The sequence below is a fragment of the Hemiscyllium ocellatum genome, chromosome 5 (assembly GCF_020745735.1).
Source record: "Hemiscyllium ocellatum isolate sHemOce1 chromosome 5, sHemOce1.pat.X.cur, whole genome shotgun sequence".
NCBI lineage: Eukaryota > Metazoa > Chordata > Chondrichthyes > Orectolobiformes > Hemiscylliidae > Hemiscyllium > Hemiscyllium ocellatum.
The window spans coordinates 136,314,011-136,340,565 of NC_083405.1; the positions used below are offsets into that span (position 1 = coordinate 136,314,011).

The following is a 26,555-nucleotide window of genomic DNA, read 5'->3' on the forward strand; positions in this document are numbered from 1 at the left end:
GTACTAGCCTCCACTGCTTCCTTTGGCAACTCCTTCCATACACTTACCACCCTCTGTGTGGGAAAAAGTTGCCCCTTAGGTCCCTTTTTATATTTTCCCCTCTCACCCTAAACCTATGCCCTCTAGTTCTGGACTCCCCACCCCAGGGAAAAGACTGTCTATATATCCTATCCATTCCCCTCATGATTTTACAAACCTCTATAAGGTCATCCCTCAGCCTCTGACTCTCCAGGGAAATTGACCTATGAGCTTATTGTCACAGGGTCAATGAGATTAAAGAGGTAAATGAGTGGTTCAAAGATTAATGTGGGAGAAATTGGTTCAAATTCATGGGACAATGCCACCAGTAATGGGGAAGGAGGGTGCTGTTGCAGTGGGATAGCCTCTATCTGAATTATGCTGGGACCAGATTCCTGACGAATCACCTAACTAAGGCTATAGATAGGGTTTTAATTTAAAACATGAGGTTCAGTTGCTTAGAAAATTATAAGTCAAAGGCAAACGACATTTATTTATTTAGTTAGTTAGTTTGTCTCACATGTATCTTGTTACAAAATACAGCGAAAAGTGTTGTAATTCTGGCACCATTTTAAAACACTGAAAAATAAACCGAAATGTAGAATAGAAGGGCAGAAAAATGAAGGAATTGTCGAACTTCATAGTCCTCCTTATTAAGTGCTCTGTTATGGGTCTGATGGCCTGGCACAAGTTCCCTTTGCTATGCTGCTGCCACTGGAACAAAAGTTGCCACTCTTCAGCACCATTTCTCCTCCACCTGTACCCTTGCTACTGAGTCCTCGCTGGATCTTGTCAATGCTGTCAGGAACTGAAACAGCCTAAACTCTACTCTGCTACCACCATGGTTTGCTTCGGGCCTACCTTGCCAAAGCAACCACTGGAGCTCATGCTGATCCCAAACTAGCCGCTTCCATGAATCTGTTCTGGGGGCAGATGCTGCTGGAAACTCAAACTTGTCTCTGCAGCAGCAACCATGAGTCAGCACTCGGACTGCCTTGACAATACAGAAGCTGCCAGGAACCCAAACCCGCCTGCGTTGCTGCCATGAGTCTGAGCTGCTCACTGCTGCCGATTGCTGCTTCTGCAACCAAGCTCCTCTTCAAGAGGTAGGTAAATAAAATTGGGATTTTTAAAAAACGAGAGAAAGAAACAAAAGCTGACGAAGCGGCAAGTCTCAGGCTGAGGAGTCCCACGCTTCCATCTTACTGGAAGTAACAAGAAAGTAGGATCACAGGTCAGTGATGGAGTCTTTCATCAGATCATAAAAGGAAGGAACAGAATGTAAAAGGGGCCATGAAATGTCCTTAGTAAACAAGGTTAAGGAAAATAGAAAGGAATTTTAAACTTGTATAAGGAGCAAGAGGGTAGTTAGGGAAAGGGTAGGTCCCCCCAAGGACAAAGGAGGGAATTTATGCATGGAACTGGAGGAAGTGGTTGGGATCCTTAACAAATAATTTGCATTTTTTTCACAGGGAAGGACCTGGTGGATGGTGAGTCTAGTGGGGTTCATTGACATGGAATATCAATATAAAAAGGAGGTACAGTAATGACTGTTTTGGAAGGCATTAAGGTAGACAACTTCTCAGGATCTGATGGGATCTATCCCTGAGTACTGAGGTAGGAGATTACTGGCACCTTGTATGAAACCTTTGTATCCTATTTAGTCACAGGAGCAGTCCCAAACGACTGTAGAATAGCTAGTGTTCCTTTTTTTGTTTAACAAGGGAACCATGGATAATCCAGGAAGGTTACAGGCTGGTCAGCCTTACATCAGTGGTAAAGAGCTTATTGGAGAAGATTCTTAAGAAACATTGCCTTATCATCACCTGTGGGAACTTGCTGTGCTTTCATCACAAGGATGATATTTGACCCATCGAGAAGCTGCTGTCTTTTCTGTGGGTAATTGAACCTGTACTTTTGCCAGTTAAATTGCCTTCAAGTCACCATCCAATTTCCTTTGGGAGTAATTCATACTCTCTGCTTCCAGGCCCCTGTGTGCATCTCTGATCACTCTCTCTGTTAAGTTCTTCATCACTCCCCTGACTTTTGTGCCCAAGACCCTAAATCTGTCTCTCCCAGCTGTCACACCATCGGCTAATGAGAACAGCTTTACCTTGTCTACCTGATCAAAACGTGTCATGATCTTGTACACCTGTCCAGTCTCTCTCTAGAGTTTTTTTTTTGTCATTTCTGGGATGTCATTGCTGGCTGGGTCCATATTTATTGTCCAACCCAAGGGGCATAGAAACATAGAAAAAAGCTTTCTGTCACTCAGTATGATGGTGTATCTTCTAATGCAGTACCTTGTCCTCACTTTCTTCCCGTGCCCTTTGATCCCTTTAGCCCGAAGTAGACAGAGTGGTGATGGAGGGTTGTTAGTCGGACTGGAGGGCTGTGGCCCGTGGCATTCTGCAGGGATCAGGACTGCGTACCCCTTTTTTTTGTCATTTGTGTAAATGATTTGGATGAGAATATAGGAGGCATGGTTCATAAATTTGGGAATGACACCAAAATTGGTGGTATAGTGGACGTGAAGAAGGTTATCTAGGATTACAAAGTAGGCTTGATCAATTGGGTCAATGGGCTGAGGACTGACAGATGGAGTCTGCCTCTATTTTAAACAAAAATGAAGACAACTTTGTTGCATTGTGCCATGTCTGACCAGTTTAAGGGGGACATACGTGGTAAGTACTTTACACAGAGGGTGGTAGGTGCCTGGAACGTGTTGGTAGCAGAGGCAGGCATGGTAGATTCACTTAATGTGCATCTGGACAAATGCATGAGTAGGTGGGGAGCAGAGCCACAGAGATACTTAGGAACTGGGCGGTAGGTTTAGACAGTGGATTTGGATCAGCTCAGACTTGGAGGACCGAAGGGCCTGTTTCCTGGGCTGTAAATTTTCTTTGACCGGAGATAGTCTGCAAAGGGGTACAGATAAGTTTAAAAAGTGAGTGGGCAAAAATTTGGCAGATGGAATATAATGTGAATAAATATGAACTTTTTCACTTTGACTGGAAGAATCAAAAAGTAACATTAAAATGCAGAAGTCTTGAGTTGCAGCGGTATCTGGCTATCTATCTAGGTATGTGAATCGCATAGTCACCATGCAGGTACAATAAGTGATGAGGAAGGCCAGTGAAATGTTGCTGTTTATTGCCAGGTGAATGGAATGAAAATTAGGGAACTTTTACTGTGGCAGTTCAGGGTGTTGTTGAGACCAAGTTTGGAGCACTGTATGGTTTTGTTCTCCTCATTCGAGACAAGGTTGAAGTGCTCTTAAAGTAATTGAGAAGGTTTACTTGACTCGACTCCAATTGAGAGTGGCTGAACAGGTTAGACCTATACCAATTAACTTTTGAAGAAATACAGCTGATTGTATTGAAGTTTGTACGTTTTGAGGAGACTGGATAGAGTGAATATCCAGAGAAACTGAAATCAGGGAGTACAGTTTCTTTTTTTTTAAAAAAAAGAGAGGTTTCCTGTTTGAGAGTGATGAGAATTTTTTTCCCCAACCTTTTTGAGTTTGGAATTTTTTTCACAAAGCAGTGGAGACAGTTTTTTTTTAAAGCCTTGGTAAGGTAGATGTTTGGGAGACAAGGCAATCGAGAGTGATTGGTTATTGACAGGGAAGTGAAGCTGAGACCATAACAACCAGAACGGCCATGATCTTATTGAATGGCTGGCTCGTGGCCAAATGTAGCTCTGAGGTTCTATTTCCTATGTTCCTGTTCAGAATATATTTGGTCGCATGGAGACTTGACTACAGGGCTGGCAACATCATTCCCTAAAGAATGTCAGTGAGCCAAATTGATTTTGTAAACTCCAATCAGTAGTTAGCCATGATTTACATTGGGAAATAAAAAGTTACTTACGAAGTCAGTTTCTCAATTTTCATAATGGGATTTGAATGTGTAATTAGACGAGAAACTTGGGTGAACAATCTATAAGTAATAATATAAAAACGATGCTACCATTTGCTATAGGTGCTGTCGACAAAGCTTTGAGTTGCTGCACACTCCAATCTCATTAAAGGCCAACAGCTTTGGAAATGCTGGATTGGGTGGAACCTGTGGGGATGTAGGGATGCATAGTTAGTTATCCTAATTCTTAGTCAAACCCCATAACCACCTGAATGTGTTGACATTTCTGCTCTGTAGGTTCTGCCTGATATACTAAATGTTTCCAAAAAGTGTTTGTTTTTATTGGCGCAATAAGCACTCAATCCAAAGGTGTCACAACTAACCCAGAGATAAAGATAACATACCGTTCTTTAGGCTCAGGTCAGAACAAAAGGTCAAGAACATTGGCTGGTGGGGATGGGAATTTTAAAGCAGAGAATTTGGGCCCAAGGTTCTACAAATTGCTGTATAATTGGACCAAGTTGAACAGCAATTATTGATTCTTGACGGAATGATCAACAGATTGTTCAGTCACAAAAAGATTATCAGAACAGTTCTCAGTGGAATGTAAATAAAATCTGGTAGCCTGTAGTTGGCATTGATGAGAACAGAAGATACAGTAAAGTACTGGTAAGCCCTGACTGAATGCTGCCACTCCAGTAACTCAGAATTCACACTGCTAAGCAATAAGACCGAACACCAGTCTAGCCCTCTGTCTCTGCTTACAAATAATATACTGTGGATGCTGAAAATTTGAACTAGAGTACACAGTGCTGGAGAAACTCAATAGGTCTGCAGAGAGCTAAACAGATTTAACATTGAGCCCAATTGAAGAGAAGTCATTGGACTTGAAATGTTAACTTTGTTCCTCTTTCCACAGATGCTGCTAGACCAGCTGAGTTACTGCAGGATTTTCTGTATTTATCCCTATCAACATTTACTTCCTCTTGCTCTTTCCCAGCTCCACCTAAACTGATTCAATATAGAGTCAGTCATGGAGATGTACAGCATGGAAACAGACCCTTCGGTCCACCCTGTCCATGCCGACCTGATATCCCAACCCAATCTAGTCCCACCTGCCAGCACCCGCCCATATCCCTCCAAACCTTTCCTATTCATATACTCATCCAAGTGCCTCTTAAATGTTGCAATTATACCAGCCTCCTCCACTTCCTCTGGCAACTCATTCCACACATGTACACCACCCTCTGCATGAAAAAGTTGTCCCTTTATACCTTCCCCTTTCACCCTAAACCTATGCCCTCTAGTTCTGGACTCCCCCACCCCAGGGAAAAGACTTTGCCTATTTATTCTATCCACGCCCCTCAATTTTGTAAGCCTCTATAAAATCACCCCTCAGCCTCGGGTTGTTCAGCCTCTCTCTATAGCTCAAATCCTCCAACCCTGGCAACATCATTGTAAATCTTTTCTGAGCCCCTTTTTCATGACATCTTTCTGATAGGAAGGAGACCAGAATTGCCCGCAATATTCCAACAGTGGCCTAACCAATGTCCTGTATAGCCGCAACATGACCTCCCAACTCCTGTACTCAATACTCTGACCAATAAAGGAAAGCATACCAAATGCCACCTTCACTATCCTATCTACCTGCGACTCCACTTTCAAGGAGCTATGAATCTGCACTCCAAGGTCTCTTTGTTCAGCAACACTCCCTAGGACCTTACCATTAAGTGTATAAGTCCTGCTGAGATTTGCTTTCCCAAAATGCAGCACCTCCCATTTATCTGAATTAAGCTCCATCTGCCACTTAGCCCATTGACCCATCTGGTCCAATCTTGTTGTAATCTGAGATAACCCTCTTTGCTGTCCACTACGCCTCTAACTTTGGTGTCATCTGCAAACTTACTAACTCTACCTCTTTATGCTCGCATCCAAATCATTTCTGTAAATGACAAAAAGTAGAGGGCCCAGCACTGATCCTTGTGGCACTCCACTGGTCACAGGCCTCCAGTCTGAAAAACAACCCTCCCACCACAACCCTCTGTCTTCTACCTTTGAGCCAGTTCTGTATCCAAATGGCTAGTTCTCCGTGTATTCCATGAGATCTATCCTTGCTAATCAGTCTCCTATGGGGAACCTTGTCGAATGCCTTCCATATAGATCACAGCTACTGCTCTCTCCTCATCAATCTTCTTTGTTACTTCTTCAAAAAATTCAGTCAAGTTTGTGAGACATGATTTCCCACACACAAAGCCATGTTGACTATCCTTAATCAGTCTTTGCCTTTCCAAATACATGTACATCCTGTCCCTCAGGATTCCCTCCAACAACTTGCCCACCACTGAGGTCAGGTTCACCGGTCTATAATTCCCTGGCTTGTCTTTACTGCCCTTCTTAAACAGTGGCACCATGTTTGCCAACCTTTAGTCTTCTGGCACCTCGCCTGTGACTATCGATGATACAAATATCTCCGCAAGAGGCCCAGCAATTACTTCTCTAGCTTCCCACAGTGTTCTCAGGTACCCCTGATCAGGTCTTCGGGATTTATCCACTTTTATGCATTTCAACACATCCAGCACTTCCTCCTCTGTAATCTGGACATTTTGCAAGATGTTCAACAACTATTTCCCTACAGTCTATATCTTCCATATCCTTTTCCACAGTAAATACTGATGCAAAGTATTCATTTTGTATCTCCTCCATTTTCTGTGGCTCCACACAAAGGCAGCCTTGCTGATCTTTGAGGGGCCCTGTTCTCTCCCTAGTTACCCTTTTGTTCTTAATATATTTGTAAAAACCCTTTTTGAATTCTCTTTAATTCTACTTGCCAAAGCTATCTCGTGTCCCCTTTTTTGCCCTCCTGATTTCCCTCTAAGTATACTCCTACTTCCTTTATACTCTAAGGATTCACTTGATCTATCCTGTCTATACCTGATATGCTTCCTTCTTTTTCTTAACCAAACCCTCAATTTCTTTACTCAGCCAGCATTCCCTATACCTACTAGCCTTCCCTTTCACCCTGACAGGAATGTACTTTCTCTGGATTCTTGTTATCTCATTTCTGAATGCTTCCCCTTTTCCAGCCGTCCCTTTACCTGCGAACATCTGCCTCCAATCAGCTTTTGAATGATCACTGTTTTAAAATGAATAGAATTATGGTTGCTGGCCTTAAAATGCTCCCCCACTGACACCTCAGTCACCTGCCCTGCCTTATTTCCCAAGAGTAGGTCAAGTTTTGCACCTTCTCCAGTTCGTACATCCACATAGTGAATCAGAAAATTGTCTTGTACACACTTGAGAAATTCCTCTCCATCTAAACCCTTAACACTATGGCAGTCCCAGTTGATGTTTGTTTGGAAAGTTAAAATCCCCTACTATAATCACCCTATTTTTCTTACACATAGCTGAGATCTCCTTACAAGTTGTTTCTCAATTTCCCTCTGACTGTTAGGGGGTCTATAATACGATCCCTTTCTTATTTCTCAGTTCCACCCAAATAACTTCCCTGGATGTATTTCTGGGAATATCCTCCCTCAGCACAGTTGTAATGCTATCCCTTATCAAAAACGCCACTCCCCTTCCTCTCTCACTTCCCTTTCTATCCTTCCTGAAGCATTTGTATCCTGGAACATTAAGCTGCCAGTCCTGCCCATCCTTGAGCCATGATTTTGTACTTGCTATGATATCCCAGTCCCATGCTTCTAACCATGCCCTGAGTTCATCTGCCTTCCCTGTTAAGCCCCTTGCACTGAAATAAATGCAGTTTAATTTATTAGCACTACCTTGTCTCTGCCTGCCCTGACTGTTTGACTCACTTCTGTTCTCAACTGTACCAGTCTCAGATTGACCTCTTTCCTCACTACCTCCCTGGGTCCCGCTCCCCACCTTACTAATTTAAATCCTCCTAAGCAGTTCTAAGCAAATCTCCCTGCTAGTTCTTGTGAAACTGTCTCTCTCAACTAAGTTAATTACCATTCAAGAAATCCGTAGAATAGAGAGCACTCCAGTGAATGGACCATGTCTGGCACACAGGAATATTGAGAGGGACTGAGGTTTACTTCTTTTTGCTTTGTGGGCCCATCTGTCTCGATGCACCTATGTTCCAGACGTCTGCTGACACCGTCCAATTGTAACTCTTCATTTGGAACCTGCCAACTATGCCAATATTGTCCTGTTCTCTCTCTTCATCTCTTCCCCCCCCCCCCCCCCCCGCGTCCCCAAAGCAAAACGCTCAGACACAATATGATTTTACCTCCATCTTTATTCTGGGCCCTGGAGGGCGTGAACGATCGCCCATGTGCACAGGGACATGATATCAGTCTTCTGTGGAACAACAATGTCTTGATGAACCAGATAGTCATTTTACAGGGAGGAGCATCCAGATAAGGCAACATGCATGTTAATTGGGTGTCTGTTACAATCAATGAGTATCAATAATAAACATTTAAGCCATCTGTTGTTACACAATGAATAACTGGCTTCACATAATGAATACTTTTTACCTAGTTAACTGACGTTACATATCAAATGCTACCTCATCTTGTTAAATGGCTCTACATAATGAATGCTTTTCCACCTTGTTAACCCATTATCCTTGCTTCCAGCACCCCATCATTAACTGCAAGTTCTTATCTGATCAGAGTCATGCTCAGCTGAACCTCTTGTTTCACAAAACTCAAAACTTAACTCTTTCCCTACCTTCTTATACCTTACACTTTCTCAGTGGGAGCCATGGTTAAGTAAGGAAGTTGAACCTCTCCAAGAGAAAGAAAGCTTATGTTGAGATGAGATATGGTGGCTCAGTTACGGTGTTTGAGAGTTACAGATTAACCAGGAAAGATCTAAAGAGAGCTAAGAAGAGGCAGGAGGAGATATGAGAAGTCATTGGTGGATAGGATCAAGGAAAACCCTAAGGCCTCTGTAGCTATATCAGGAATACAAGACTGACTAGAGTAAGATTAGGGCCAATCAAGCTTAGTATGGAGAATTTGTGCATGAAGTCAGAGGAGATGGGGGAAGCACTAAATGAATACTTTTTGTCAGTATTCACACTGGAAAAAGACTGTGGTTGAGGAGAATACTGAGATGGAAGCTACTAGACTACATGGGATTAAGGTGCATAAGGAGGAGGTATTAGCAATTCTGGGAAGTGTGAAAATAGAACGTTCCTCTGGGTCGGATGGGATTTATCCTAGGATTCTCTGGGAAGCCAGGGAGGGGATTGCAGAGCCTTTGGCTTTGATCTTTGTTGTCATTGTCTACAACAACAGTGCCAGAAGACTGGAGAATAGCAAACGTTGCTCCCCTTCTTGAGCAAGGGAATAGAGACAACCCTGGAAATTATAGACCTATGAGCCTGACTTTGGTTGTGGGTACAGTGTTAGAAAGTGTGATCAGAGATAGGATTTATAATCATCTTGACAGGAATAAGTTGTTTAAGGATAGTCAATGCGGTTTTGTGAAGGGTCGGTCGTGCCTCACAAACCTTATTGAGTTCTTTGAGAAGATGACCAAACAGGTAGATGAGCGTAAAGCAGTTGACGTGGTGTATAAGGATTTCACTAAAGCATTTGATAAGGTTCCCCATGGTAGGCTATTACACAAAATACAGATGCATGAAATTGGGGGTGATTTAATAGTTTGGATCAGAAATTGGCTAGCTGAAAAAAGGCAGAGTGTGGTGATTGATGGGAAATGTTCATTCTGGAGTTCAGTTACTAGATGGGTACCGCAAGGATGTGTTTTTGGTTCTCTGTCATTTATATAAATGATCTGGATGAGAGCATTGAAGGATGGGTTAGTAATTTTGAAGATGACACTAAAATCAGTGGAGTTGTGGATAATGAGGAACAATGTTGGAGGTTACAGAGAGACATAGATAAGCTGTAGAACTGGACTGAGAAGTGGCAAATGGAGTTTAATGTGGAAAAGTGAGGTGTTTCACTTTGGAAGGAGCAACAGGAAGACAGTACTGGGCTATCGCTAAGATTCTTGGTAGTGTAGATGAGCAGAACGATCTCTCTGCTCAGGTACATAGATCCTTGAAAGTTGCCACCCAGGTTGATAGGGTTGTTAAGAAGGCATACAATATGTTTGCTTTTATTGGTAGAGGTTGAGTTTCGGAACCACATTCATGCTGCAGCTGCACAAAACTCTAGTGCGGCCACATTTGGAATAATGTGTACAGTTCTGGTCACCGCAATATAGGAAAGACGTGGAAACTTCGGAAAAGATTCAAATGAGATTTACTAGAATGTTGTCTGGTATGGAGGGAAGGCCTTATGAGGAAAAGCTGAGGGATTTGAGGCTGTTTTTGTTAGAGAAGAAAGCTGAGAGGCAACCTATTTGAGACATGCAAGATAAAAGAACGTTAGATCGGGTGTACAGTGATAGCCTTTTTCCTTTGGTAATGGCTAGTACGAGGGAACATAGCTTTGTGGGGTGATAGATGGAGGACAGATGTCAGAGATAGTTTCTTTACTCAGCGTAGTAGGGTCATGGAATGTACTGCCTGCAACAATTACTATTGTTGCAGGCAGTACATTCCAACTTTACGGGCATTTAAATGGTCATTGGATTGGCATAAGGTTGAGAATGGAATAGTGTAGGTTAGATGGGCTTCAGATTGGTTCCACAGGTCACCGCAACATCAGGCTGATGGGCCTGCACTGCATTTTATGTTCTATGCAGTATTAATGTTGGGCACATGTTAGCTCAAAATTGAAGGTGCAAGAATTACGGATAATATAGTAAAAACTGATTACTCGAACTTTGCCTGTGGTCTGGCTTAACTCTGTCAGTACTAATGTTGTGAAAGACGAATTCCTCAAGGTGGGTTTGAGAAGCTGTATGTTGAACCAAATCAGAATCGGGCTGTTTTGGATTTTGTGATGTGTAATGTGTAATGAGCAATGACTAATAACTTTGCTGTAAAGGAACCTTTGGGAAATAGTAATTTATGATAGAATTTTATATGTTTTAAGCATTATATTGTTGATTCTGAAACTACAGTCTTAAATCTGAGCAGAGGAAACTGAAGGTCAAGTTGGTAAGTGATTTAGGGAATTATACAAAAAAGATTTAATGTATGGATGTAGGTTTGCTCACTGAGCTGGAAGGTTCAGTTTCAGACATTTTTTTCACTATAGTAGGTAACATCAGTGAGCCTCCGGATGAAGCACTGGCGGTATAATCCTCTTTCTATTTGTGTTTAGGTTTCCTTGGGTTGGTGTTGTCATTTCCTGTTCTTTTTTCTCAGTGGGTGGTAAATGGGACCCAAGTCAGTGTTTGTTGAGTTCTGGTTGGATGATGAAACGTCTGAAAATGAACCTTCCAACTCAGCGAGCAAACCTACATCCAGAACCTCAACCTGAGCCAAATCTAGCGAGTTTTGAGAAGATTTATAGTGAATCACTAGTATTTAAAGATGATAGATAAGCATTTCCCTCTGATATAAACACGCTAAGGGAAAGATGGCTCATTATGGGCCTGTCCCAAGTGGGGAGAAGGATTTATTGGAGAGAGTAATGATGTGCAGAAATTAAGCTGTTACTTTGTACCTGTCTTTACAGAAAATCTCCCAGAAATAGTGACCAAATTACTATGTAATTGAAGAGCAAGTAATAGTTAATATTAATACAGAGCTATTGAATATTAAGAAGACTTCTTGATAAAGTCCCACAGAGGAGATTAGTAAATTAAAGTCGGAGCACGTTTGACTGGAGGGAATACAGTATTATTAGTATTGTGTTATGACACTGGGTAAACCCCTCTGCTAATTTAAACCTGACAGAGTCTCAGCTTGCGCCATAATCTGTTAAATTTCAAGAGACAAAGAACTATCCCAGATCTCACTATTTTAAGTAAAAATTAACAATGTTATTCTTTAAGTCTAACAGAGAACATTTAAACACCAGGTATGTACAACTCCTTTCTCTTAAATCTATCTTTTACTTCCTACTCTACAAAATTGGTCCGATTTTAAAACAAAACCCAGATTAAAATTTACATAAAAATAACTTCATTTCAACACCAGTTGTCGATTCTCCTTTGTAGATTTTCCCCTTTTTTTTTGCTGGATTGTCTCCTCTTTGGTCTTCTGCTGCACAGTTTTTCTTATGGACAGGTACCATTTCAGAGAGTTATTCGATTAGCAGCCTATTTTGTTGGTGCTCTTGGCAGTTCTCCTCAAACAGTAAAATTCAAATTCCATTGGGTTTTGGTATCTGGGGCATAATTTAAATTGGCCAAATTTGAATTTGTTTTAGTCCATGGCACCACAACTCTAGCTATTTGTTTCAACCAAATGTTACATTTTTAATTGTTCAGAACGTGTGCTTTGTCGGTCATTTCCCTTTCCTTTTTTCCCCTTTCCTTTTTTTTCCCTTTCCTTTTTCCCCTCCGTTCAGAATACGAATAAATGGATCATTCTCAGAATGGTAGGCTGTGGAACACTGCAAGGATAAGTGTTATGTCTGTAGTGATTTACATGTTGGAGCCATTTAGAATAGTACCAAAATGGGTGGGGGTGCAAGCAGGCTTTGAGTGAAATTGGATCGGCTAAGTGGATGAGCTAGAACATTGCAGATGAAATATGCTAAAACTACAATGTGACATTTGCTGCTTGGTGGAAGTAATAGGTAGAATGATGAGTTGGGAAATGTAGATGTCCTTGTCCATGACTTTCTAAAACCTAACATATAGATATAGCTACCAATGTAAAAGATGGGCATTCAAGGGGACTTGAGTACAGTAGTAGTTGTCTGACGCTGTGGTGAAACCTCACCTGGAGTAAGGTGGTTTTGGTCTCATTATCCAAGGAAGGCTATATTTGCCACAGGCAGTGCAGTCAAGGTTGCAATATTAATTCCTGGATTGTGGGGCTGGTGTTTTATGCAGAGACTGAGGATACTGGACTGTGCATTCTCTAGAGTTTCAAAGAATGAGAGGTGATCTTGTTAAAACTTGTTGCAGCATGCGATAAGGTGGGTATTTTTGGAATTTTTCCCTTGACTGTTGATTCTACTCCTGGGGGGCATAAAGCTCAGGATAAGGGGCAGGCCATTTACAATTGAGATGGGGAGGAATTTATTCTTTCAGAATCTTTTGAAATTCTCTACCCTAGAGAGCTGCAAAAGCAGGATCAAGTCACAAAATGATAGGTTTCTGAAGATGATTTATAAGGTTTGCAGGATGAACAGGGAAAACTGCAGAGGAGTTGGACATTACTTCAATAGTGAGCAAGGGTATAACAAGGGGAAAGCATTCAGTAGAGACCGAGTGGATGGAACTGAGGAACAGTAAATGATTTAAAACTTTGAGAAGCACAGCAGGTCAGGCAGCATCCGAGGAGTAGGAAAATCGACGTTTCGGGCAAAATCCCTTCATCAGGAAAGATGAAAGGCTTTTGCCCGAAACGTCGATTTTCCTGCTCCTTGGATGCTGCCTGACCTGCTGTGCTTTTCCAGCACCACTCCAATCTAGACTCTGGTTTCCAGCATCTGCAGTCCTCACGTTTACCTCTTTAAAACTTTTGAGTCGAATGCTAAACAAAAGAAGGAACTACTTAAGATAAGAAATGAAAACAGAAATTGCTGGAAAGATTCAGCCGGTCTGGCAGTATTTGTGGAGTTGGTTATGGTAGCAGCTCATATGATTTCCCCAAGTGGAAATGAGATGCTGCTCTTCCGACTTGGGCTAATCTTTGCTGGAGCACTGCAGAAAACCTGAGAGAGATGTTGGCCAGGGAATAGGAATGGTGCGTTGAAGTGGCAGGCAACAGTACGCTTGTTCATTTTTCCGATAGAACTTCTGAGTTCTGTAATGCGGTTGCCTTGTCTGCGTTTCCTCACCACAGTATGGAGGAGAGCACTTTGTAAGCAGTGAACACTGTAGGTTAGATTGAGTGAAGTGCAGATACATCACTGCTTCACCTTGAAGTTCTAATTGGTACTTTTGCTTAATGATAATGAAGGAAGTAAATGGGCAGGTGTTAATCTTCTGCATTTGCAAGGAAAGGTGGTGCGGGGAGGAGTGGGAATGGAGGGGATTGGATCAAGGTGTTCAGGGGGATTGGTGGGGGTGGGGTAGAGTAGTGGTTTTCTGGTGATTGCATCCTACTGGAGGTTGTGGAAATGACCCTTCAGATGTGGATGTTCATGGGATGGTAATTCAGGACCAGGGAGACACTATTGCTGTTGTGGGTGGGAAGAGAAGGTGTATGGGTCAGACCTGGCCTTTGTGATGATATACTATCATCTACATAGTCTACAATGCCACCTAACTTTTGTCATCTGCAAATTTGGATATCTGACTTTATGCTTGGACATATGCTTCATCCAGAGGCTCGCTGATGATGTTACCTAGTAGGGTGACAAAATGTCTGAAAAAGAACCTTCCAGCTCAGCAAGCAAACCTACATCATATGACTTTTTATACCTTGGTTATTAGTTTATGTGGAAAAGAGGAGGAACAGGCCCACCAGCCCTCCAAGCCTGCACTAATACATTTTTGCCCTTCCATAGTAAAACTCTCACTTACAGAATCCGTATTCCTCTATTTCCTTCCTATTCATGTATTTGCCCAGGTGCTGCTTGAATGCTGCTGTTGTATCTGCTTCTACCACCAACTGTGGCAGTGCGTTCCAGGTACTTGCCACCCTTTTGTGTGCAAAACTTGCCCTGCACGTGTCTCTCAGACTCTCTACGATGTGAAAACAGGCCATTCAACCTATCAAGTCCGCATCAACTAGCCCTGCAACCCCACATGGCTAAGTCACCTAACTTGCACATCCCTGGACACAATGGGCAGTTTAGCATAGCCAATCAATCTAACCTGCACATCTTTGGACTATGGGAGGAAGCCAGAGCACCCGAAGGAAACCCACGCAGACACTGAGAATGTGTGGAGTTTGCACAGTTGTCTGAGGCTGCAATTTCACTCAGGTCCCTGATGCTGTAAGGTAGTAGTACTAACAATCGTGCCACGTGCCCCCACTGAGCCGCCGTGCCCCTTTCTTAAAAACAAGCATGATGCCCCAATTTCCAATCCATCCCTGTACCTAAGAAAGCACGTGCAACGTATCTTAATGATTACCGTCAAGTGCCTCTGACCTCCATAATCACAAAGTTTCAAGAAACTGGTCATGGCCCACATCAATTCTAGTCTCCCAGCCTGCCTCAATCACCTACAATTTGCCTCCTGACATAACAGTCCACAGTGGATGCCATATCCCTAGCCCTGCACTCATCCCTGGAACATCTGGACAGTAAGGACACCTACATTCAACTTCTGCTCATTGACTATAGCTACGCCTTCAACTCCATTAGCCTGTCCAGATTGATCTCCAAACTCTGAGACCTTGGTCTTGGCTCTGCCCTCTGCAACTGGATCATCCGCTTTCTGACCCATACACTGCAATCTGAAGATAACCAACAACAGCATCTGCTCCATGATAACACTCAACAGTGGAGCCCCCAAACAATGTGTCCTCAGCCCCCTGCCATATCCACAACTGTGTTGCCAAATTCCAAACAAACGTCATCTACGTGTTTGATACCACCGTGGTAGGACGGATATCTAACCACAACATGTCAGAATACTGAAAGGAGATACAGGGATTGGTATCATGGTGAAATGGGAACAACCTCTTTCAATGTCGGTAAAACTAAAGAACTGATAATTGACTTCAGAAAGAAAGAAGAGCTCTCCCCTATCTACATCAGTGGAGGTGAGGTTGAGAGGGTGGACAGCGTCAAGTTCGTTAGACAACCTGTTCTGGACATCCCACATAGATGCGACGGTTAAGAAGGCACAATGACTCCCCTTCCTCCAGGCAGTTCAGGAAATTTGGAATGTCCATAAGGGCCCTCACCAACTTTTACAGATGCACTTTTGAAAGCAAACTGTCTGGGTGCATAATGGCTTGGTATGGCAACTGATCTGCCCATGACTGTAAGAAACTACAGTCCAGACCATCACAGAAGCCAACCTTCTATCCATGAACTCCATTTACATGGCTCGTTGCAGTGTAAAAGCTGCCAACATTATCAAAGACCCCATCACACCCCGGGTAATGCTCTTCCTTCAGATAGACTATACAGAAGCTTGAATATATGCAGCAACAGCTTCAGGAACAGCTCTTCTTGACTGTCATTAGACTAATGAATAGACTTTCTCTAAATTCAAATAATGCTCACCTTGCTAGTGTTGATCTTGCCTAGTGCACACTCTGTGCGATGTAGCCTGTAAGCCTCTGTCTTAAGATTTATTTTACCCCATGACTTGTTTGTCCTTGCTTACTATAATCTGCCTATACTGCTCATAAACCAAGCTTTTTGTTATACTTGGGTACATATGACAATAAGTAAATCAAATCAAAGAAGGAACTCTGAAAGATTATAGTTAGGGCATCTACTATGTGCTCCTCTACTTCCTTTAGCATGTCTGATCCTGGGGATTTGTCACTTTTATTTCTATTAAATTCGCTATTATTGATGTTTTACTTGCATTAAGTTTATTTAATCCTTATTCCCAATTTACTATTAATTACCTCATGACTTCTGGCAAGTTATCCTCCTTTTTCAGTGGTGAATACTGAGGCAAAGTAATTGTTCAACAATGCCCTCACTTTCTAGCTTTTAGTGGGTCAACAATGCTCCTGACCTTTTATGTAACTAATGTTGTTTTTCTTCATTGATTTTGCTTCCCTGCCAAGTTTCCTTTCATAATCCCTTTTTTAGTTGCACGTTTAAACTGCTCTATGGCCCTTTGCTGGTCTTTGTATCTTTTGTATTTGCATTTTTTTGGTAAGACCTTTTAGCTTGATGGTAGACTATTAACTGACGTGTTAACTTATTAAGGGAAGATTTGGATTTAAGTAGTGTCTGATCACGCCTTCAGTACACCCCAAGGTGTTTGCAGTAATGAAGTACTTTTGAAGTGCTATCTCTAATATAAGGGATACAGCTACCATTTTCAGTGTACACTAACAAACAGCCATGTGATACTGGCCAGTTCACCGGTCATACTGCTGTTGATGAAGGAATAAATAATTAGCATGTTGGGGAGATTTCTTTTTGATCTAGGCAATTACTGGCACAGTCTGTTTGACATGGGCTGAGGGGCAGGTTAGGCCTTCAATCTAATGTCTCATTTAAAAGACAATGCCTTCCATTGGTGCAAGAGCACTGCACTGGAGCATCAACTTGTGCGCTTCAAGGCTGCAGTGGTCACTATGTTCTGATTCACTTAGTCTTTTTTTCCTAATAATTTGGGGTAGGTATTGGAGGTTCTTGGTATCTAGCTTGGTCTGAAAATGTGTTGCTGGAAAAGCGCAGCAGGTCAGGCAGCATCCAAGGAACAGGAAATTCGACGTTTCGGGCATAAGCCCTTCATCGGGGCTTATGCCTGAAACGTCGAATTTCCTGTTCCTTGGATGCTGCCTGACCTGCTGCGTTGAATTTCCTGTTCCTTGGATGCTGCCTGACCAGCTGCGTCGAATTTCCTGTTCCTTGGATACTGCCTGACCTGCTGCGCTTTTCCAGCAACACATTTTCAGCTCTGATCTCCAGCATCTGCAGACCTCACTTTCTCCATCTAGCTTGGTCTGTTGTGTCTCCCAGATGTTGGAGAGTTTCATTTGGAAAATCCTAGATGAAATATTCACTTTCAACAGCTCAAAAACTGTACAGGTAGTTACTAACAGTACGATAATGCTTTTTTTTCAGAACGTTTGCTACTTGCATTCTAATTTCTTATTTATTTGATTAGGTATGGTTATGTAGACATCACTGGACCTTACTGCAGAGGACAAGGCAAGTGTCACTATTGTCTTCTAGCATCGTCAGGCGACAGCTTAGCTCCCAGCCCATGAGGTATGTTATGCAGGCAAGGTGCATGTTCTTCTATTGGAAATAGGAAAACGTCAGACAGGAAAGTGGCACCTGGTCTATCTAGGCTGGAGTCAAACATTGTAACTCTACTTGAGATCCAAGAATGCATCAGCAATGCTGATGAAATCTTGTGCTCATTTTGGTTTCTATCCATTATTCTTTCCAATCTCCCTGACTCTGTTGTAGTCAGAAGACTGATGTATGTGTCTAGCTGGCTAAACAGTTTCCACTTTCACTGTCACAGATGTATTTTAGGTATCTCCAGGCAAGACAGAATGCAGAGTATGGAAGTACAACAGTATGTAGTGATTGCCATCAAATTTGCCCTCTTGTGTTCATGGTGATGCTGTTTACTGTGTCATGTGAGCCAAATGAATGATGGCTGTATCACCAAACACATGCCTCAATAGAGCTTGTTATCAGCATGAGGAAAACAAAGTATCCACGTCTGTGATGCAGGGTGGTCTGCAAATGTGACTTCAAATTGACTAGGATCAGAGTGGATGCTGGGGAAACACTTGTTGTTGACAAGTGCTCCTGGAGGTAGATAGTGAGGAAATTTATGGAGAAAGCAGAGAAAAAAAAGTGACTAGGCAGCAGAAAAGATCCCTACTTGGAAGTAAAAAGTGGACCTTGGTGCATCCACTGCAGACCACCTTCAAATCAGAAGTGATATGTACCCTGGGTGCAGTCTGTCATTTCCCAATACAGAGATAGCACTAATAATTCTCACTACTAAGAATTGTTGAAATTGAGAATTGCCAAGTTATGTTGCATCATGATGCTTTATTAAAAGAAGCAAGAATTTAGATAAGATTTTGCGATAAAGTTTTGCTTTTAACCATGGTGACATTGGATCTTTCTTTTGCCCTTCTATAGTTATGTCCGTCGACAAAGCCTTTATAAAAAGCTGCTCCTTGGGGCTGTGGTTGGTGTCCCACTGGCTATGGGTGCTGTATTTAGCTTGTCAGATGCCCGTGACCGTAGGAAGATGAGGCTACTGTTTGAAGGTGTTAGTCGCTTCTACAGGTGAGTAAATATAGTTAGTTCCTTTGTTTGTTTTTTGAGTTTTACTCAGCTGTTCGGAAAGCCCTGATATCTACTCATCCTTTCCTCCAAGGCATGCCGTTTCCCCGGTTACAGTTTTTAATGTGTCCATGGAATATTTAGGGGAACAAGGAGGAGAGAGGAGTTGTAGGATTTTGACCCATAGACAATGAAAGGATGATATGACTTCAAGTCAGGATGGTGTGTGGAGGGGAATTTGACCGATGTCTGTTGCCCTTGTTCTTCTATGTGATAGGAGTCATAGAATTGCAAAGTTCTGCCAAAGGAGAGTAGCAAGTTGTGCAGTCCATCTTGTGGATGCATATCTTGTACATTCTGCCATCATAGTGCATTGGTGGTGAAAAGAGTGAATGATGAAGGTGGTGAATGGGGTGCCAAACAAACATATGCTTTGTTCTGGATGGCATTGATTTTCTTGTGCTGTTGGAGCTGCATCCATTCAGACAACATTTGACTGTGCCTTTATAGATGGCACTGGGGAGACAGCAGGTGCATTACTGACCCCAAAGTGTTCTCCCACTGATGCCTCAGTCACTTGTCCTGCCTTATTTCCTCAGAAAAGTTCAAGATTTGCTCCTTCTTGAGTAGTTACACTCTTGTACTGAGTATGAGAATTCTCTTATACACCCTTAGCAAAATCTTCTACATCAAAGCCCTTAAGTTATGGCAGTCCCAGTCTGTTTGGAAATTTAAAATCCCTTACCATTTCAAAGTTTGAGAGAAGATTTGTAGCTCGGGTGCTCGTTGTTGTAGTTCTGTTCGCCGATCTGGGAGTTTTTGTTGCAAACGTTTCGCCCCCTTTCTAGGTGACATCCTCAGTGCTTGGGAGCCTCCTGTGAAGCGCTTCTGTGATCTTTCCTCCGGCATTTATAGTGGTTTGTATCTGCTGCTTCCGGTTGTCAGTTGCTGTCTGCTGCAGTGGCCGGTATATTGGGTCCAGGTCGATGTGTTTGTTGATAGAATCTGTGGCTGAGTGCCATGCCTCTAGGAATTCCCTGGCTGTTCTCTGTTTGGCTTGTCCTATAATAGTAGTGTTGTCCCAGTCGAATTCATGTTGTTTGTCATCTGCGTGTGTGGCTGCTAAGGATAGCTGGTCATGTCGTTTTGTGGCTCGTTGGTGTTCATGGATGCAGGTTGCAAAACATGAGCAAAACCAACAGTGTACAAAATCCCATGCAAGGACTGCACAAAACACTACATAGGACAACCAGGAAGACAGCTAACAACCCACATCCATGAACACTAACTAGCCACAAAACGACATGACCATCTATCCTTAGTAGCCACACACGCAGATGACAGGCAACATGAATTCGACTGGGACAACACTACTATTATAGGACAAGCCAAACACACAACAGCCAGGGAATTCCTAGAGGCATGGCACTCAGCCACAGATTCTATCAACAAACACATCGACCTGGACCCAATATACCGGCCACTGCAGCAGACAGCAACTGACAACCGGAAGCAGCAGATACAAACCACTATAAATGCCGGAGGAAACATCACCGAAGCGCTTCACAGGAGGCTCCCACGCACCTGAAGATGTCACCTAGAAAGGGGAAGAAACGTTTGCCAGCTCGCTGAACAGAACCACAACATCCCTTACCGTTGCCATACTATCATCCTTACAAAGGAGCAGTGCTCTGAAATCTTCCAATTTAAAGTATTCCCGTTAGATTATTACCTGATGTCATGTGACTTCTGAGCTTGTCCATACCTGTACCTCCACATAATAAGATTATACAACATAGAAAAACACCTCTCTTTCTCTGTAGAAAAAAACCTCTTGATTCTGCTCCCGTCAAAAACAGTCACCTTATTTATGTCCCTCTGTAACTCTCAACATCCTTTGGCACTCTCCACAGCTCTGCTTACCTTAATGCCATCCGCAAATTTACTAACTCCTCCTTCTACACCCACATCCAGATAATTCATAAAAATGATAAACAGCAGTGGCCCCAAAACAAATCCTTGCGGCACACCACTGGTAACCGAGCTCCTGGATGAACATTTCCCACCACCCTCTGTCGTCTTTCAGCTAGCCAATTTCTGATCCAAACTGCTAAATCACCTTCAATCCCGAAACTCTCTATTTTGTGAAGTAGCCTACCGGGTGGAACTTTTATCAAATGCCTTACTGAAGTCCATATACACCACATGAACGGTTTTACCTTCATCCACCTGTTTCGCCACCTCTTGAAGAACTCTAAGGTTAGTGAGGCATGACCTACCCTTCACAAAACCGTGTTGACTATCCCTAATCAAATTATTCTTTTCCAGATAATTATAAATCCTATCTCTTACAACCTTTTCCAACACCTTACACACAAGTGAAGTAAGGCTCACTGATCTATAATTAACAAGGTTGTCCCGACCCCCCCTTCTTAAACAAGGGAATAATATTTGCTAATTTTAGTCCTCTGGCACTACTCCTGTTGACAATTATGACATAAAGATCAAAGCAAAAGACTCTGCAATCATCTCCTGGCTTCCCAGAGAATAAATCCCATCTGGCCCAGGGGTTTTATCTATTTTCAGATCTTCCAAAATTACTAAAACCTCTTCTTCTTTGTCAACCATGATCCCATCTGATCCCGTAGCCTGTATCTCTGTATTCTCACTAACATTGGAAAAGGGCAATGTGAATACTGACAAAAAATATTTATTAAGCGCTTCCCGTGTCCTCTGATTTCACACACAACTTCCTACTACTATCTTTGGCCATAATCTTCTTCTAGTCATTCTTATCTTCCTGATATACCATTTTAGAAGGCCTTAGAGTTTTCCTTGATCCTATCCGCCAACCAGTTTTCATGTTCCCTCCTGGCTCTTCTTAGCCCTGTCTTTAGATCTTTTCTGGCTAATTTTTAACTCTCAAACCCCTAACTGAGCCTTCATGCCTCATCCTCACATAAGCCATCGCCTTTCTCTTGATGACAACATTTAAATACTATTTAAATGTTATGAGAGTTTCTGCCTCTGCCACCTATTTAGAGGCAATGAGTTTCAAATTCCCACCACGAGTGGGGAGGAAAAAAACATTCTTCACCCCTCTTGTAAATCTGTGTTCCTTAAATATGTGTCCTCTGATCATTACCTTCACTGAGGGAGAAAAGTTCTTTGCTGTTTACCTTGTCCATGCCCTCCAAATTAAATACATCTCAAAGCAGTAGCCAAGTAGAAGATATTATGGAGAGGGAAATAAGCACTTTTAGCTGTAGTTGTGCACGTACATACAATCAAAAATTACCTTTATCCAAAAATTACACCAAGCGTGGACAAAGGAGCTGAATTGCAGAGCTGAGGTGAGAACGAATGTCCTTGACATTAAGCCGTCATTTGACCAAGAGTCAGCAAGAATCAGGGAAAACTCTGCAGATCGGAAATATACCTAGCACAAAAGATGGTTGTGGTTGTTGGAGGACCTCATCCACATCCCAGGGCATCACTGCAGAAGTTCCTTAGTGCCATGGCCTGTTTAGACAGTTGACCAGTTCTGTCTCTCTGTCTCTCTGTCTCTCTGTCTCTCTGTCTCTCTGTCTCTCTGTCTCTCTGTCTCTCTGTCTCTCTGTCTCTCTGTCTCTCTGTCTCTCTGTCTCTCTGTCTCTCTGTCTCTCTGTCTCTCTGTCTCTCTGTCTCTCTGTCTCTCTGTCTCTCTGTCTCTCTGTCTCTCTGTCTCTCTGTCTCTCTGTCTCTCTGTCTCTCTGTCTCCTCATCGACACGTGAGAGAGAGAGAGGGATAGATTTCCGGAACCATGAGGTTATGCTGCAGCTGTCCAAACCTCTGCAGCCGCACTTGGAGTATTGTGTACAGTTCTGGTCACTGCATTATAAGAAGGATGTGAAAGCTTTGCAAAGGCTGCTGAGAAGATTTACTAGGATGTTGCCTGGTATGGAGGGAATGTCTTACGAGGAAAGGCTGAGGGACTTGAGGCTGTTTTTGTTAGAGAAGGTGGTTATGAGGTGACTTAATAGAGACATATAAGGTAATCAGAGGGTTAGATAGGGTGGACAGGGAGAGGCTTTTTCCAAGTATGGTGACAGCGAGTACGAGGGGGCATAGCTTTAAATTGAGGGGTGATAGACATAGGACAGATGTCTGAGGTAGTTTCTTTACTCAGACAGTAGGTAAGGGTATGGAATGCTTTTCCTGCAACAGTAGTAGATTTGCCAACTTTAAGTACATTTAAATCGTCATTGGACAAGCATATGGACATACATGGAATAGTGTAGGTTAGATGGGCTTCAGATTGGTATGACAGGTCGGCGCAACATTGAGGGCCAAAGGGGTTTTCGCATAAGAGACGTTATTTTGTGTTCTGTTTTCTGTTCTTTTGTGTTTTATTGTAAATAAATTAATTTTAAACAGAACAATTTATTTACTAAGTGGTTTGACCAGCTGATTCTGTCCTGGAATATCCACTTTATGCCTGCTTAAAACAGCTAGCAAAGTTAGAGTCTGAGCTATCTTCTTGAAAAGGTTTTGAGGGGTCTGGCCTGATCCATAACAAATCTTTTCTGTGTGTAGCAACACCTGAACAATATTCAGATTTGGGGCTGATTTGTGACACAACTTCACCACACAGTGAGTACCAGGTAAAAATTGTCTCCTCAAAAGTTAAGCTAGCAATCAACCCTTGACATTCAAACACATTATTATCATCATTGAGACTGTACTATCAACATCGTGGGAGTTACTGTTGACCAGAAACCAAACTGAACCAGCCATATCAACGCTGGCTGCAATAGAAGCCCAGACATTCTGCAGCAAGCAGCCCAACTCCCCTCCCCAGTGACTCTTCACCTACGAGGCAGGTATGATGAAATATTCCAGTTATCTGAAGCAGCTTCAACAGCAGTCGATCAACATTGTGCAGGTCAAAGCCGCCTACACGACTGGCACCCCATCTGACACCTTCAACATTTATTTCCTTTAGCATAAATGCAAAGTGACAACAGAGAGTACCATCTACAATTGCACTAGAGCAGCTTACCACAGCTCCTTTGACAGCGTCTTCAAAACTTGACCTTGATAAGTCCGAAAGATGAGGGAAGCAAATCAAGGTGCTAGTACCACCTGCAAGTTATTGTCCATGCCAGACACCATCCCTGTTTGGATAGACATTGTTGCTACTTCAACGACTCCACGGCTCACCATGATCTTTGAGGGTAATTGGGTATAGACAGTAAATGCTGGCCTAGCAAGTGATGCCCACCTTCCTTTGCATGACTTTAAAAAAAGAAATTACTTGTAGCAAAGTTCTAACCAAGGAATAGAGTGAGGAATAGGTGGGGTCCTGAGATAAAGTCAGAGCACCCACAGTGGATTTAAGTTGATGTCAACAAATTGGCTAGGTTTAGAATATGTTGGATGAATGATGTCCTGAATTGATAATGAAAATTGGTATAAGAGGGTGGATTTCTACGGATTGCCTCCTTGTTGCAGTTGAGGCTTGAGTAATCTGTCAATCCTGAGATTGATGCCATTGGATGTTCTCAATTTTTGTCAGAGCCATCCATGTCAATAAGGTCTGAGGGGAGATACCAAACAAAGTGTGATCCAAAACAAGTTGTCATTGGCCATTCAGGTTGAAGATATTTGTGTAACATCAGTGGCTATGATGATAAATGAAGGCTGCAGCATAAGGGAGATTCCTATTGAGGCTTCCATGTCACTGGATCGAGCTTCTGTCAAGGACATTGCTGTTGCACATCAGCAGACACATTTCCACATTAAAAGATGTCCTGCACATGGCTTCTACCTCGAATTTGAACTACATATAAACAATACTTAAAGTCCTTGAGATATTCCATCAATGTCTGAGAAGGATTCTCCACAATATGTTTGCCATGACCTCCTCTTAGAAGGTCCAGGGCAGCAGATGTGTGGGAACATCACCATTGGCAAGTTACCCTTCAAGCCACTCACTGACCTGAATTGGAAATATATCACTATTCGTTGTGGTTCTGCTTGCCGAGCTGGAAGTTTTTGCTGCAAACGTTTCGTTCCCTGGCTAGGGAACATCATCAGTGCTGTTGGAGCCTCGTGTGAAGCGCTGCTTTGATGTTTCTTCCGGTATTCATATTGGTTTGTTCTTGCCGCTTCCGGGTGTCAGTTTCAGCTGTAGTGGTTTGTATATGGTGTCCAGGTCAATGTGTCTGTTGATGGAGTTTGGGGATGAATGCCATGCTTCTAGGAATTCTCTGGCTGTTCTCTGTCTGGCTTGTCCTATGATAGTGGTGTTTTCCCAGTCAAATTCAGGTTGCTGGTTGTCTGAGTGTATGGCTACTAGAGATAGCTGGTTGTGTCGTTTTGTGTAAAGCGCAACAACTACTCGCAGACACCAACACCTACCAAATGAAGGATTCCGACCCCACACCACAACTCACCAATAGAATAAACAACACACTAAGGAATCTACAAAAAAACGGACAGATAACCAAAGCGGACCAGCAAAGAATGAAACCTGAAAGCAACAACACCCCCAGATTCTATGGACTACCCAAAGTACACAAACCAGACATCCCACTCAGACCCATAGTATCACTACCAGGGACACCAGCATACAAACTGGCCAAAGAACTACAACAAAAACTGAAACACCTAGTCAGTGGATCCAAACACTCCATACAATCAACACAGGACTTCTTGGACATCATCAGGAATACACACATAGACAAAGAAGAAATCATGGTATCATTCGACGTGATGGCACTGTTCACTTCAATTGACAAAACCCTAGCCAGGGAAACAATAGCCAACGTACTGGACATACATAACAGAACACAGGAGGCCGAACCTATCAACAAGGACGGCATACTTAAACTACTGGACCTGTGCCTCACCACACACTTTACATTCAACAATCAGATATACGAACAAATCAACGGAACACCCATGGGATCACCAATCTCGGGACTCCTAGCAGAGGCAGTTATGCAAAGGTTAGAACATACAGCCATACCACAAATCCAACCCAAACTCTGTATCAGATATGTTGATGACACCTTTGTAATCATCAAAAACACAGATATAGAAAAAACACACCGAATCATCAACGCCACACTCACAGGAATCCGATTCACACGAGAAGAGGAAAAGGATAGCCAACTCCCATTCCTAGACGTGTTAGTAGAGAGAACACCCAACGGAGAATTCACCACAAGGGTACACAGGAAACCAACACACACAGACCAAGTCTTAAACTATGAAAGTAACCACCCCAACACACACAAACGAAGCTGCATCAGGACACTATTCAAAAGAGCCACAACACACTGCAGTACAGCAGAACTGCGAAAAGAGGAAGAGGAACATCTATACAAGGTATTCGCCAAAAACGGATACCCACGCAACTTTATCACCAGATGCCTAAGAGATAGACCGAGGAACGAGGACATGCCACAACCAAAAGGACTAGCCACTCTACCATACGTCAGGAGCGTCTCAGAACTGACAGCCAGACTACTGCGACCCTTAGGACTCATAACAGCACACAAGCCAACATCCACGCTCAGACAACAACTCACTAGAACAAAGGACCCAATACCCAACATGAGCCAAACTAACGTAGTTTACAAAATACCATGCAAGGACTGCACAAAACACTATATAGGACAAACAGGAAGACAGCTAACAATCCGCATCCATGAACATCAGCTAGCCACAAAACGACACGACCAGCTATCTCTAGTAGCCATACACTCAGAC

General features: G+C 42.7%; 1 protein-coding gene across 1 annotated transcript in view; it reads left to right on the top strand.

Moving 5' to 3' along the window:
* Positions 1-26,555, top strand: part of adck5 (aarF domain containing kinase 5) — a 137,275-nt gene that overhangs the window by 24,334 nt on the left and 86,386 nt on the right. The window contains exons 2-3 of the mRNA XM_060825663.1: positions 17,649-17,752; positions 18,650-18,799. Coding sequence (XP_060681646.1) covers positions 17,649-17,752; positions 18,650-18,799 — 254 coding nt within the window. The remainder of the gene's footprint in view (positions 1-17,648; positions 17,753-18,649; positions 18,800-26,555) is intronic.